Below are 14,309 nucleotides of genomic sequence, written 5' to 3' on the forward strand. Positions count from 1 at the left end.
ATATTCAATTTGAAATATTTAAAGCAAACAAGTAGTTGCAAGTTACTTATGGTGTCGTACTAGATAAGCAACCATTAGGTGAAGCTGAAGACTTGTGTCAAGTTCTGCACAGAGAAGAGCAGAGTGCTACATTGTGGGTTTCCAATAGGTGGAGTCGGTGTAGTTCTTGGGCATGTTGAAGTTCATGATCATTATCTCCACATGCTAGTACTCCCTGGTGCACCTAATGTCAGGCTTGGCATAGATGTAGAGTGGGCACTCCACGATCTTGCTACTACAGAAAGTTGAGTGGGACACGTAGCATAGCGGCAATGGAGCCTTCACTATTTGTGAAGATTAGCATGTTGCCTTCCATGTCATTCACATGAACAAAAAGAAAGGTCGATAGTTAGAACTAGAAGGATATCTCGTCTGTTGTAGCGGGTAACTTTTTTTTATAGAAATTTTACTTTGTAAATGAAAGGTTATTAGATGCATGAAGAAGTGAATATGGCTAAATTTAATCCTTGTGGAACGTGTACTTGGCTGATTAAAGTTCATTGGAATATGCAACTGATGTTTCATGCAATCACGACATAGATAAGACCAAATTAATGGTTTAGAGAAACTTATGACGTGGATAGCTTGAATGAAGAGATAGACAATCATAATTGCACATTAGTGGGGATTCGTTGTATAGTATAGAAGGATGTTGTCGATGAATAGTGAAAATACCCTAGGCTCAATGATAGATTGAATTTGTAGGATTGGAAACCCTCGAGCAATCGCGGAACTATGACGACAATGATAACGAAAATGACAACAACCATGTACCCAGGTTACAAGCCCCCGGGATGGTTTATAGCCCTTCGTCCAGCTTAATTATGAGAGAGATTGAAGTGAAAAACCAGGTTCGTCCAGCCTTGTCATGGGATTATATGGGGGAATATTAATACATGTACAATGCTGAAGAAGGTGAGTTGGGAGGAAACTCGAGGGCTAGGGTTTGTATCTAGTCCTAAGCTTGATGGCGATGATGTTGATGATTTAGATCTTGGATCCTCTGTGGGGACCTCTCTCCCTTGTATCGTTCGATCGCAATTTTAGGTTGTGATTGCGACCGATCGATAATAAAAGGATTTCTCGTGATGATGTACATACTTTGAGTTGATAAAGGAGTACATCTTTTAGTGAAGAAACAATCTTGTTTTCTTAGGGAACCCGGTGGGCTTTATTAAGTTGGATGGTCAGCTGCAATCGCTGCCCAAAACAGAGTTTAGAAAGCAGAGTGGCATTGCAAGACCAAGAAACAGAGTAGCATGCAGCAGGGCAATCCTGCTCCTTGCATGTCTCCATGGCTGTCTCTGATGCTGAAATCAGCATCGATGTTTGTATTGTTCACCTCCAGGAATTTCCAGCCGCTCGACGATATGTACAGCAGGTCGAGGTGATCTGCACATACGTTCAGAGAACTCCGTGGTGAGGCGATGAGAAGATGACACCGTCGCGTCAGGACACAGGACTAGAGGGCAGTTCAGAAACAGGTGGCCTCCGTCCTTGTTGAGGCGATGGCAGACTGGGCAGGAGGTCAATGCCACGCCGCTGTAGATTCCCGCGGAGGGGGAGGCTGTGGTGAGTCGTGACCGAAGCGCCAAAGGAACATGCAATTGCAGGCTCCAGAATTTGTTCTTTCTGACAAGTTGTTCGAATAAACTTTTGTTCCAGATTATTTACCCCATCACAATTCTCTGAATCTGAGGCGGTGTCTTGGCTTTCGAAGAAACGCTGAAGCTGACCACATAAGTTCAGGATAGGGATGATGGTTCCAGATGCATATATTAGCACATGACTCGTCTCTGATAAATCAAGAGGTTTATTCTTCTGTTCTGAAATTACGTTCCCCCTCAGAAAAAACAACTGTTAGCAATATTGCCGTCATTCAAGCAATGCATGGCTCTCACATTCTACATCGAAATCTCAATTTGATACAAAAATAATTATGACGTGACATCATGACACAAGGCGGACTTTGACGCGAAAGTGAGTGCGCGTTAATTGTGCACAAAGAGTACAAACAACACGAGCAAATAATAGTACAACACATATGGCTTGTTCCATTGTTTGTGATGATCCCCAATCCAGGAGCAGTGGTACATAATACCATCTATCAAAGTACTCAATAGTCACACACACACACACATACTTGTTAAATCAAATTGACAGAACGACCGGCACTGAAGAGACCACGTGACAGACGTGCATCAACCGTCGCTTCCTCTGACAAAACAACATGCCTTGGTAACTGTAATCATCTCTATTAATTATTTGCAGATTAACGTACTTCGACCTGCAAAGGGTAGTGTGCTGGTAGTAGTAGTACTCCCTCCGTTTAGGTGAGTAAGTCATCTTAGGTTGTGCACCGTGACCAAGGAGGAGGGGAAAACGAGAGAACTTAATGTTTATTTGCTAATTAATAGCATTGCATGCAATGAACTAACCACTGCATGTCGTGTTTGGTAGTCTCAAGTCATTAAAATCATACACACCCCACATATCTTATTGGTTGATATGTCAAGAAACAAGAAACGAGGTAGAAGTTAATGCACCGCGCCTAAGTGTTTTGGGATTATTTGGTTTTCGTAAGATGACTTACACACCTAGACGGAGGAAGTAGTAGTAATATCACATCACAAAGAATCAAAGGGAGGAGGACAACATGGAGGAAGGGGCAGTGTTTACCTTGCATCCTTTCTGCTTCAGCCCTTCCAGTGTGCTGTCATTCGAGAAGCCTCTGGACGAAACTTGCACTGATACAAACCTGAGGGACGGAAGGTGCAGTAATCCACCGGCGATTCCACCCTGTCCCGGGCACCATTTAATGGACAGGTGCGATAGCTTTGGCATTGTCCCAAGTTGCATCCTCCACTCATTAACGGTACAACTCTGAAGTTTTAACTCTTGCAGACAAGGAAACCCCTGGGCGCCAAAGGACATGGTTTCGGGTCGATAACGACGCAAGTTCAGCACCACAAGACAAGGAAGCATCTCCAGGATCGGCATCGGGTCTTCTTCCCTTTTCTCATGAGCCGCCCACATATGAAGCTCCCGTAGCTGTAGGGCTTTTGGAATTTGCACACTCCTTGGCAGGGAGGCGTTGGCAATAGCTACATACCTTAGAGTAGGTAGTACATCCCAGAGGGAGCTTGATACGTATAACCCATAAAAATTGCTCCCTGATAGATCAATAGTTTCTAGGTAAAGGAGTTTTCTGATTGAAGAAGGAATCATATAAATTTTACATCTTAGCAACCCGAGGTATCTCAGGTGAATACACCCACCAATTACCATGGAGAGATTCTCTAGTTTCGAGTTCTCAACATGAAGAATTCTTAGGAACCTTAGCTCAGAAGAAGATACTGATGAAAGTCCAAAGACAAGCAAAGCTCGGAGAGTAGGTGGCGGGTGTAAATTCTGATCGGTCGAGTTTTGAAAAGAAGAACGATAGGACATTATGGTATGAGATGGCGATGCACCAACTTGTCCTGCATTTTGTCATTGTCCATCTATAAGTTAGGATTTAGTTACAAATATGTATATAAGAGAATCAATATACTGAGAGAAATATGAAATTTGTATATAAATTGAGGAGAGGAGGGTAAGCTATCCTCACCTGTACTAGTTTTGTCTATGACATCAAGGAACCCGTCTTCTGTTGCTTCTTCTATGCACCAATCACGTAAGATATCATGAATCCTTATTTTCTCAATCCATCCATGTATATAGTCTGTTTCAACAACTTGTACCAAGGTTCTTTGAGCCAACTCAGTTACATACTTGCGTGCAGTTCCTTCTAGTGTATGCCTACGTGTATGTGGAATGAAGTTTTCTGCTATCCATAGTTTAATAAGACCCGACACAAATATTTCAAAATCCTCGGGAAAAGCAGCAAGATAGAGCAAACAACATTTTAAATAGTGATTTGGTAGGTCATTGTAACTCCGAGCTATTATGCCTCGCATCATCTGTGTGCCTTTGGTTGATGGCCAACAAAATAGTACATCGGACCAAGCTTGTGTGTTGAGATTCTTAGACAGATAACCCCCTAAAACTGCAAGTGCAAGTGGTAATCCCTCACATTTCTTTGCAAGCTTTTCCCCTAGTTTTTCAAATTTATCCAGATCATGTATGCCTGATGTTCTGTATGATGGTAAAGCTTTGCTACTCAAAAGTACCCAACTTTTCTCTTCATCTAAACACCTCAAAGCATGAACATGGGTTGGCATCTCAACATGATTCGCAACATCTTCTTTTCTTGTGGTTAGCAGTACTCTACTACAGTTAGCGGCATCTGGAAAGGCTTTAATTGTTCTGTTTAGTTGCTCCCATGTGTGTTTCCCACACATCATCAAGAACTACCAGGTATCTTTTTTGCATAAGGATACCATGGATATTCTTTCCCACCTCATACTCATTCATGTCATCAACTTTTTGAGACTGATATCCATCACTTGATATCTGCTTCACAATTTCCTTTAATAAATCAATGACCTTGAACTTTTGGGATACAGTCACCCAAACAAGTGCCTCAAAGTGTTGTTTGACTCGAGATGAAGTGTATACTTTTCTAGCAAGTGTTGTTTTTCCTGCCCCACCCATGGCAACTATGGAGACAGCACTAAGCATACTTTCTGTCTGAAGTAATTTATCCACTATTTCTTGATACTCGTCCTCGAAACCAACCATGACAACATCATCCTTGAAGGTTTGGTGCCTAAGACCATAATCTTCTAGAGACTCATCCACAACATCACTATCCAAGTCGATTTTCAAGCGTTCTCGCTCTGAAATATCTCACTGAGCTTCCTTCTTACACGCTGAATTTCAACACCAACTTTATGAAGGGTAGTCAAATCACTTGGTAAGTGAGCATACCTTGAAATTGCACCCATGAAGCCCTTTTTTATGTTATTTCTTTTCTTCATGTAATCTGCAGCTTCGATAACATTCTCGGCCTCATAAGCAGCATCTCTGATCTGGCTCATTAAGATAGCAACTGTTGCATTTCCAGATCTCCGTTTGCTCTCGGCGTCTTTGAGGTAACCCTGCAACCGCATCAGCTCATCTTTCAAGAAGGCCACTTCAAGTGTGACCCCGCCTAAGAAACTGGTCTCCTGAACAGCAAGATTGCCCACGTTCCTAAGAACGGCGCTAACAGCAGTCTCGGCCATTAGCCTTGCAACAAATTGAGTGTCCTACATTGGTGATCGACCTGATGAGAGCAAGAACAATAACTAAGCACTTGTGCATGCGCAGAGAGAGAGAGAGAGAGAGAGACTTGCCAAGGGGATTGAGCGCTGGAGCCCGATGCCTTCTCCACTTCAGTGTGCCGCTCCGCTCATCTGTTCCGTCGAGCGGCGGCTTGTGCAGACTGCAGAGAAGGGAATCGCCGGCGGCCTTTGGTGTGTGGGCAGTTTAGGGGCACGGCCAGAATGAGCTGTGAGACAAGGCGTCCCAGGGGACTTTGCAGATTGGGCATATCATCTCGTATGTTAAGTGTAAAGTCCAAACTGCATGTGCTTTCAGCAGCTTGCACATTAACTAAGGCTCAAGTGTAGTGAATTAACAGCGCAAATGTGAATTAGTCATGGTCAGCACCTCAAAAACTGTGGTGCTTGATTGGATCGAGTAGGCAAAGCATGTGATTCTTTGATGCTTGAACAACGTACCTTATGGTGGCTGATGGGAACAAGCTAACAGGCATGTGATTTGATGCTTTTTGCAACCCACCTTAATTAATTACGATCCAAACGAACTAAGAGTTGACCGGACAAATCTTATCTTACTATTACTAGATGCTCCACACTGATCCATAGTTAGAAATCTACCCGTTGGATGTGAAATTGATGGATGGGTATTGGTGGCAATGTTGTGCAGGCAAATATGATTCAGAGAGTAAAGCCCCCATCCACACACAATCAAAGAAGCAAAAAGTGATTCCACTAAGGAAACTCAAGAATGAAAATCCTGCTCTATTGATGGATCAGTCAATAGAGAACTCAAGAATGAAATTCTCATTTGGTTTCACCTGTGTGCGTGCCTTCGTTCAGTCAGCACAACATTTCCGTCATCTGTAGACAGATCCATGGTGAGCTTGTTCTGGTTAAAATGATAGGAACTCCCCCATTCCGAATCTTGAAGTAATATCTGAGAAGAATCCACAAAATCTTAGCAACCCAAACATAGAAGATAGTTATTTAAATTATTAGGACACCAATATGGTGAAGATCGAAACAAAGCTCTTGCAGATTTTATTCAGTCACCCATTTCTTTATTAATTATGATGGCAATATCACATGAAGAGTTATACTTATAACCCACTCACTACATTTTCTGTTGAATGCAGCACAAGAAAAGGAGAAGGAACTGCTCAATGAAGTCCTGAAGCTGCAGTGGTGGTAAGTATCCCTTATCTGATCATTCTGAACCCAAAACAAGAAAAAAATAGAACAATCATGAAAGTTCGATCGCCGCAGGTTATTATTTTCACAGGAAGAGGTGCAGAGGCTCGAAGCAAAGGCATCCATTCCCAGCTACCAATATTTGTCTCCATATAATTTTGTATGTTGAATGTGATTGATTGTCTGGAATGTTGCTGCTTGAAATCGAACTGCATAGGGAGGGCTAAGATTTCGTGGAATCTTCAGTATATTTCACTCTTGCATATATTAGTAATAGTGCAAAACTTCTTTGATATCCAACATCTGTACACTTGCAGAATATCACCCATCCATGGCAAAATTAGTGAACATGTTACCAGAAAGCTTCCAGAGTCAAACAAAGACGCCCAACCCACCTATTACATCCTGTGGCTGCCCTGTGACACAATTGCAGAGGAAAATATTAGTGCTTCTGAAAAATGTTTGGTATGCCGCAGTAACGACTATTGTCTATGAGATTGGGTTTTCAACTCAATAAGCATTCCCACTGTAAACTATATGGCGTAAAATATTGGAACAGTGTGAAGTAGTAGTTGGTACATGAGATCCGTGTGTTTTAGAAACTCCTGCTGATAGAAATATCAATGATGTTTGTCAGGCTATGGCCTTATGGCAGCAGATTTCACTTGAAACAGTTTGCAACTTAGCTAGGCAGAAGGCCTATTAAAAAATAATGATTACCATATATTGTCGCTCATGTGGATTGTTTTCATCCTCACCATAGCAAGGTGTTCGCTGTAACCTCATTGTTGGATTCCCGAATCTTTACATGAGTGAGTGATTGCTATGATCAGAGATCCAGGAGGCCCGCTATCAAATTCAGCCGGCCATGCTCTTGTCATAGGCCGACGCTCACCCGAGAATCAGCAAGTGTAAAATAAGACATGGCTAGGGTTAAAAAGAAGGCATGTATCGTTAAATCTCTCAGTGCCAGTAACAGGAGGTTGCACATAGATGCAACTGCCAAGTTGACTTTGACTCTAGACCATAGGTACATGCTGCTTTATTTGACTCCAGAGGAAGATGTGTGGTTTAAATTCTTTCAGTGCTGGTCAGGGATCCAAGATAACGAGTGTTTGGCTGCCCTTCTCCGTTCGCATGCACCACAAGTTATGGTGAATGAGATATTTTGGCCGCTTGGTTGAGAAGCCAGCCAGCTTCTTCAAGCTCTTATCCATACCAAACAATATATATATATATATATATATATATATATATATATATATATGTAAGTCATCTTAACCAATGAAAATCAAATCATAACACGAATGGCAGCAGTGAGCATCTCTCCAGCTCTCCACCTCCTGCCTCTCATCCTCCTGTTTCTCCTTGCCACCAATGAGGGTGCCACATTAAACATCACCAACCAATGCTCCTACACCGTGTGGCCGGCCATTGTGCCGATGGGCGGCGGCATGCAGCTTGATCCGGGCAAGTGGTGGACACTGGACATGCCTGCTGGCACTGCTGCTGGTTGTGTGTGGGCGCGAACGGGCTGCATATTTGATGCCAAAGGAAACGGCTCGTGCCAAACGGGCGACTGTGGCGGCATGCTTGCTTGTGCGAGGAACGGTCAGCCACCCAACACGGTGGCTGAGTTTGCACTCGGCCGGTTCAACAACACGGATGTCTTCAACATCTCCCTCGTCCTCGGCTTCAACGTGCCCATGGAATTTCTACCGATGCCAGCCCAGGGAGGGCCAGACTGCAACAAGGGGATGCACTGCAACTACCCCATGGATTATTCCTCGAGCACTTTGACTTGCCCGACAGGCACTAACTACCAGGTCGTTTTCTGTCCCTCAACTTCAGGGAAGGTAGAGGCACTAGTTTTAGTCTATCTAATTATTTTTGAATTTATTTTCCTCATGGCACTGTTCTGCATCATGCCCTGGTTGATATATAAATGCTTCGTATCTATACGAAGAAGACGACAGTGGCGCAGGGAGATGGCTGAGGAAGAGCTCGGGGAGCTCCAAGGAACACCAATGAGGTTCACATTTCAACAATTAAATGTAGCAACCGAGCAATTCATACACAAGCTTGGAGAAGGAGGATTTGGACCTGTTTTCAAGGGACAGTTTGGTGATGACATAATTGCAGTGAAGTGTCTGGATCAAATTGGTCAGGGAAATACAGAATTTCTGGCAGAAATTCAAACAATTGGTAGCATACATCATATCAATCTTGTGAGACTGATTGGTTTCTGTGCAGAGAAATCATACAAACTCTTGGTGTATGAGTATATGCCCAAAGGATCCTTGGACAGGTGGATTTATTCTCGAGGTGATAATACTGCTCCTCGGCTAGATTGGAGGATGCGGCACAAAATTATTATTCAGATAGCTAAGGCCCTCTCTTATCTCCATGAGGAGTGCATGGACATAATTGCTCATTTGGATGTCAAACCACAAAATATCCTATTAGATGATGATTTCAATGCTAAACTTTCTGATTTTGGATTGTGTAAGCTTATAAATAGGGATAAGAGCCAAGTGATTACTAGAATGAGAGGCACACGAGGATATTTGGCTCCTGAATGGTTGACAATGCAAATCTCAGAAAAAGCCGACGTATACAGCTTTGGCATTGTGATCATGGAAATCGTCAGTGGAAGAAAGAACCTTGACACTTCCCTGTTTGAAGAGAGCATGCATCTTATTACCCTATTGCAAGAGAAGGTGAAGTGTGATTGTTTGGTAGATTTGATTGATAAGCACAATGCTACCATGCAAGTACACAAGGAAGAAGTAATTCAGATGATGAAGCTCGCAATGTGGTGCTTGCAAATTGATTTAAAAAAAAGGCCTAAAATGTCTCAAGTCGTCGAAGTCTTGGAAGGTACCATGAATGCAGATACCAATATAGACCATAACTTCGTTGCAACAAGTCCAGCAAGCTATGGTATTGCTGGAAATGTGATGTTCTCAAGTCCACCCCTAGCCTCTGGCTTATCTGGCCCTAGGTAAAAGAGGGGGCGGGGACAAAGAGGATAGAGAATTAATATGTGCAAGGAAATTTTAAGCGCTGGAGTTAGGCAAGCGTTTTGCGTTTTGTATGGACTCCATACAGGGCAGTGAACACGGGTTACTCAGAACTGATTTTTGAAGCATACGAGGCATCTATCAGCCTATAACAGCAGTTTTCAAGGAAAAGTAGCAGGCATGCATAATTGTATATTCATATTACTAAAATATACTATTGTAGTCTTGTAAGACAGACATGTAATGCTTCATTTTCAAGTAAGAATTTGCATTAATACCTTGAGTTTCTTGGTCTTGCTCTTTTCTTGTTGTGCAACTTCTCCAAGTCCAATCGCCAATGAAAAGAGCTATATGCACCATACAAAATGTTAACAACTTTCTTCCAATGGAAAGGAAGCATTAGCTAGTCGCTTGTGTGGCTTTATTCATCCTTGACATGGTGTAGATGACTAGCCAAGTAGCCATCCTCACCATAGCAAGGTGTTCTCTGTCACCTCATTACTCAGTCCTCTAATCCTTACACGAGTGTCACCTCATTATTCCAGATCAGGCTCGCTATCAAATTCATCCGGCTGTGCTCTAGTCATAGGCTGACGACACTCACCGAATCAGCAAGTATAAATAAAACATGGCTATGATTTGATAAAAAAGACATGAATGGTTAAATCTGACAGTGCACAGTAATAAGAGGTTGCACATAGATGCATCTGCCAAGTTCTTCTTATAGAGTGTTTTTGACTCTAGATCATAGCTACACGCTGTTGTCTTCGACTCCAGAGAAAGATTGTTTAAATTATTTCAGTGCTGGCCAGGGAACCAAGATAACAAGTCTTTGGTTGCCCTTCTCGGTTGGCATGCATCACAAGTTATGGTAGCCTCTTGGTTGAGAGGCCAGGCTGCTTCCTCCAAGCCCTTATCCATACCAAATAAATTATACTCCTTCAGCTCTCCACATACTGCCTCTCCTCCTGTTTCTCCTTGCCACCAATGAGGACACCACATTAAACATCACCAACCAATGCTCCTACACCGCGTGGCCGGCCGCTGTGCCGGTGGGCGGCTGCATGCAGTTTGATCCGGGCAAGTGGTGGACTGTGGAGTGGGGGCAAATTTCAGCATCTTATAACATCCAGATGATTAATATTGACAGATCTGAATTGCGAATGTGATTATGTGGATTGTTGCTTCTTGAAATCGAGCTGCATCAAGAGGGCTAAGAACCCATCATCACATTAACAAAGAGGGATTTGTCCTAATGGACTTTCATATGTGGTGCCGGTGAGTTGTGTCTTACAATCAAAATATAGTGTGTGGTTTCCCCCTACACCGATGATTTGAGCCCCATATATTCAGTATATTTCACTCTTGCATAAATCAGTAAATATTGCAAACCTTCTCTGATATACAACATACGTATGCTTGCAGAATATCACCCATCCTGGAAAAATTAGTGAATATGTTACCAGAAAGCTTCCAGATTCGATGAAATGCCGCCCAACCCACCTATTTCATCCCATATCCGCCCTGTGACACAATTGTAGAGGAACATGTTAGTGATTCTGAAAATTGTTCGGTATGCCACAATAACGACTATTGTCTATGAGATTTGGTTTTAACTCAATAAGCATTCCCACAGTAAACTGTATGGCGTAAAAAAATTGAAGTGTGAAGTAGTAGTTGGTACATGAGAAGTTAATGCTTACTTTCAAGTGTACATGATCCGTGTGTTTTAGACACTCCTTCTCATTGAAAGATCAATGATGTTTGTCAGGCTATGGCATTATGGCAGCAGATTTCACTTGACAACAGTTTGCAACTTAGCAATAGGCAGAAGGCCTATTAATAAATTGTGATTACCATATATGCCGCGTTGTGGATTGTTTTCATCCGTGACGTGGTTTAGTCGACTAGCCATTCTCACCATAGCAAGGTGTTCGCTGTCACCTCATTGCGGGGTTCCCGAATCCTTACATGAGTGAGAGATTGCTAGGATCAGAGATCCAGGTTAGACTCGCTATCAAATTGAACCGGCCATGCTCTTGTCATAGGCCGACGCTCACCCGAGAATCAAGTGTACAATAAGACATGGCTATGGTTAAATCTCTCAGTGCACAGTAACAAGAGGTTGCAGATAGATGCAGCTGCCAAGTTGGCTATGGTTACTCTAGACCATAGGTACATGCTGCTTTCTTTGACTCCAGAGGAAGATGTGTGGTTTATATTCTTTCAGTGCTATTCAGGGATTCAAGATAACTAGTGTTTGGCTACCCTTCTCCATTCGTATGCATCACAAGTTATTGTGGTTGAGATATTTTGGCCGCTTGGTTGAGAAGCCAGCCAGCTTCATCCAAGCTCTTATCCATAACAATTATTATATATGAATCATCTTAACCAATGAAAATCAAACTGTAACACAAATGGCAGCGGTGAGTATCTCTCCAGCTTTCCACCTCCTGCCTCTCCTCCTCCTGTTTCTCCTTGTCACCAATGAGGGCGCCACATTGAACATCACCAACCAATGCTCCTACACCGTGTGGCCGGCCGCTGTGCCGTTGGGCGGCGGCATGCAGCTTGATCCGGGCAAGTGGTGGACACTGGGCGTGCCTGCTGGCACCGCTGGTGGTCGTGTGTGGGCGCGCACAGGCTGCATATTTGATGCCAACGGAAACGGCTCGTGCCAAACAGGCGACTGCGGCGGCGAGCTTGTCTGTGCGAGGAATGGTCAGCCACCCAACACGGTGGCTGAGTTTGCACTCGGCCAGTTCAACAACACGGATGTCTTCAACATCTCCCTCGTCCTCGGCTTCAACGTGCCCATGGAATTTCTGCCGGTGCCAACCCATGGTGGGCCAGATTGCAGCAAGTGGCCGCGCTGCGTAGCTGACATCACATCACAGTGTCCAAGCAACCTCAAGGTGCCGGGGGGTTGCAACAACGCGTGCACCAGGAACAGATCAAACAGTTGCAAACCCACCACATATTTGAGGTTCTTTAAGCAGCTATGTCCTGATGCATACAGCTACCCCAAGGACTATTCCTCAAGCACTTTCACTTGCCCTACAGGCACCAATTACCAGGTCGTCTTCTGTCCCCCGATCAATCCATCGTCTTTGCTTCCAAGCCCTTCTGCATCTATTCCTACTAGGAAGACAAGCATAGGATCCCCATCTGACATTGGAATCTCATTCCGAGCTGGTCTATCTGTTATGAGTAAATTTCTTCTTGCACGGACAATACTTGGTTGCATATTCTATTTAATCTATGCATACATCCATTTTGTTCTACGTAAACGACGACACCAGGTGCCGGAGGGAAGAGAAGAAGAGTTTGGGAATCTAAAAGGGACGCCAATGAGGTTGACATTTCAACAATTAGATATTGCAACCGAGCAATTCAGGGAAAAGCTCGGCGAGGGAGGATTTGGGTCTGTTTTTGAAGGACAGCTTGGTGATGAAAGAATTGCAGTAAAACGTTTGGATCATGCTGGTCATGGAGAAAAGGAATTTTTGGCAGAGGTTCATACAATTGGCAGCATCCATCATATAAATTTGGTGAGATTGATTGGTTTCTGTGCTGAGAAGTCAAGGAGGCTCTTGGTTTATGAGTATATGGCCAAAGGATCCTTGGACAGGTGGATCTATTGTCGGCATAACAGCAATGCTCCTCTGGATTGGAGGACGCGTTGTAAGATTATTGCTAATGTCGCTAAAGGCCTCTCTTATCTTCACGAGGAGTGCACCAAAAGAATTGTTCATTTGGATATCAAACCGCAGAATATCCTCTTGGATGAAAACTTCAATGCCAAAATTTCTGATTTTGGACTATGCAAGCTCATTGACAGGGATATGAGTGAAGTGGTTACTAGAATGAGAGGCACACCAGGCTATTTGGCTCCTGAATGGTTGACATCGCAGATCACGGAAAAGGCCGATGTCTACAGCTTTGGCGTTGTGGTCATGGAAATAATCAGTGGAAGAAAGAACCTCGACACCTCTCAACCTGAAGAGAGCATCCATCTTATCACCCTATTGGAAGAAAAGGTGAAGAGTGATCAGTTAGCAGATCTAGTCGACAAGCAGAGTGATGACATGCAAGTGAACAAGCAAGAGGTGATTCGGATGATGAGGATGGCAATGTGGTGTTTGCAGATTGATTGCAAAAAGAGGCCGAAAATGTCAGAGGTTGTCAAAGTCTTGGAAGGCACCATAAACACGGGAAACAACATAGATTATAAGTTTGTTGCAACAACTACAGTGAACTTTGGCGTGGCAGGAGATGCATGCTCCTCAGCTCCACCTTTGGCTTCAGATGTATCAGGCCCCAGATGAAACGGGACTATCCTGAGAAGATAGGCAACCAGATTATGTATAGGAGATCTGTGAGTCCACAAAAAAAACATGTTTTGTTGTATTTTTATCAAATTACAGCAATCCGAAGCCCCTTAATATAGTTATTTTCATTCTTGTTATCCATCTGCGACTCCTCCGCAGTAAAATAATACAGTATGTAAGAGGAAGTAACTACCTGTGGGTTATTTGTCTTATTCAAAAACCTACAAATCCTTCTCTTGGGGAGGGGAAGACCCCAGAGCCCAGGTTTGGTGAGTGGTAACATTGTGGTTCTGTTTGAACTGACCATCTTCATCTCACCCATAGCGTATCAGAATTGCAGAACATCCCAAGTTTGCAAACATTCTTTTTATGGAAGAGATAAAAAGAACATTGTTCTGATCCTCTGCTCAGCTTCCCCTTGCACTGAAAAGCAAATCACTTTCAATTCAAAGCAGCTACTGTGAAACAGAGGAAATGGATGCCTTTTTGTTTTACGGTTTTCCTATTTAACAAGAACT

At 43.3% G+C, this 14,309-nt stretch overlaps 2 protein-coding genes and 1 pseudogene across 2 annotated transcripts; 2 read left to right on the top strand and 1 right to left on the bottom strand.

Annotated features, from left to right (window-relative positions):
• Positions 1 to 2,070: 2,070 nt before the first annotated feature.
• LOC109742629 (putative disease resistance protein At1g50180) lies at positions 2,071 to 6,847 on the bottom strand (annotated as a pseudogene).
• An 870-nt stretch (positions 6,848 to 7,717) lies between these two features.
• LOC109742401 (probable receptor-like protein kinase At5g20050) lies at positions 7,718 to 9,743 on the top strand. Its single transcript, XM_020301489.3, has one exon. The coding sequence runs from the start codon at positions 7,745 to 7,747 to the stop codon at positions 9,443 to 9,445; it is 1,701 nt and encodes a 566-aa protein (XP_020157078.1). The 5' UTR covers positions 7,718 to 7,744; the 3' UTR covers positions 9,446 to 9,743.
• Positions 9,744 to 11,854: 2,111 nt separating this feature from the next.
• Positions 11,855 to 13,976, top strand: LOC109742393 (probable receptor-like protein kinase At5g20050). Its single transcript, XM_020301479.4, has one exon. The coding sequence runs from the start codon at positions 11,878 to 11,880 to the stop codon at positions 13,786 to 13,788; it is 1,911 nt and encodes a 636-aa protein (XP_020157068.1). The 5' UTR covers positions 11,855 to 11,877; the 3' UTR covers positions 13,789 to 13,976.
• The last annotated feature ends 333 nt before the right edge of the window (positions 13,977 to 14,309 follow it).

The sequence above is a fragment of the Aegilops tauschii genome, chromosome 6 (assembly GCF_002575655.3).
Source record: "Aegilops tauschii subsp. strangulata cultivar AL8/78 chromosome 6, Aet v6.0, whole genome shotgun sequence".
Classification (NCBI taxonomy): Eukaryota; Viridiplantae; Streptophyta; class Magnoliopsida; order Poales; family Poaceae; genus Aegilops; species Aegilops tauschii.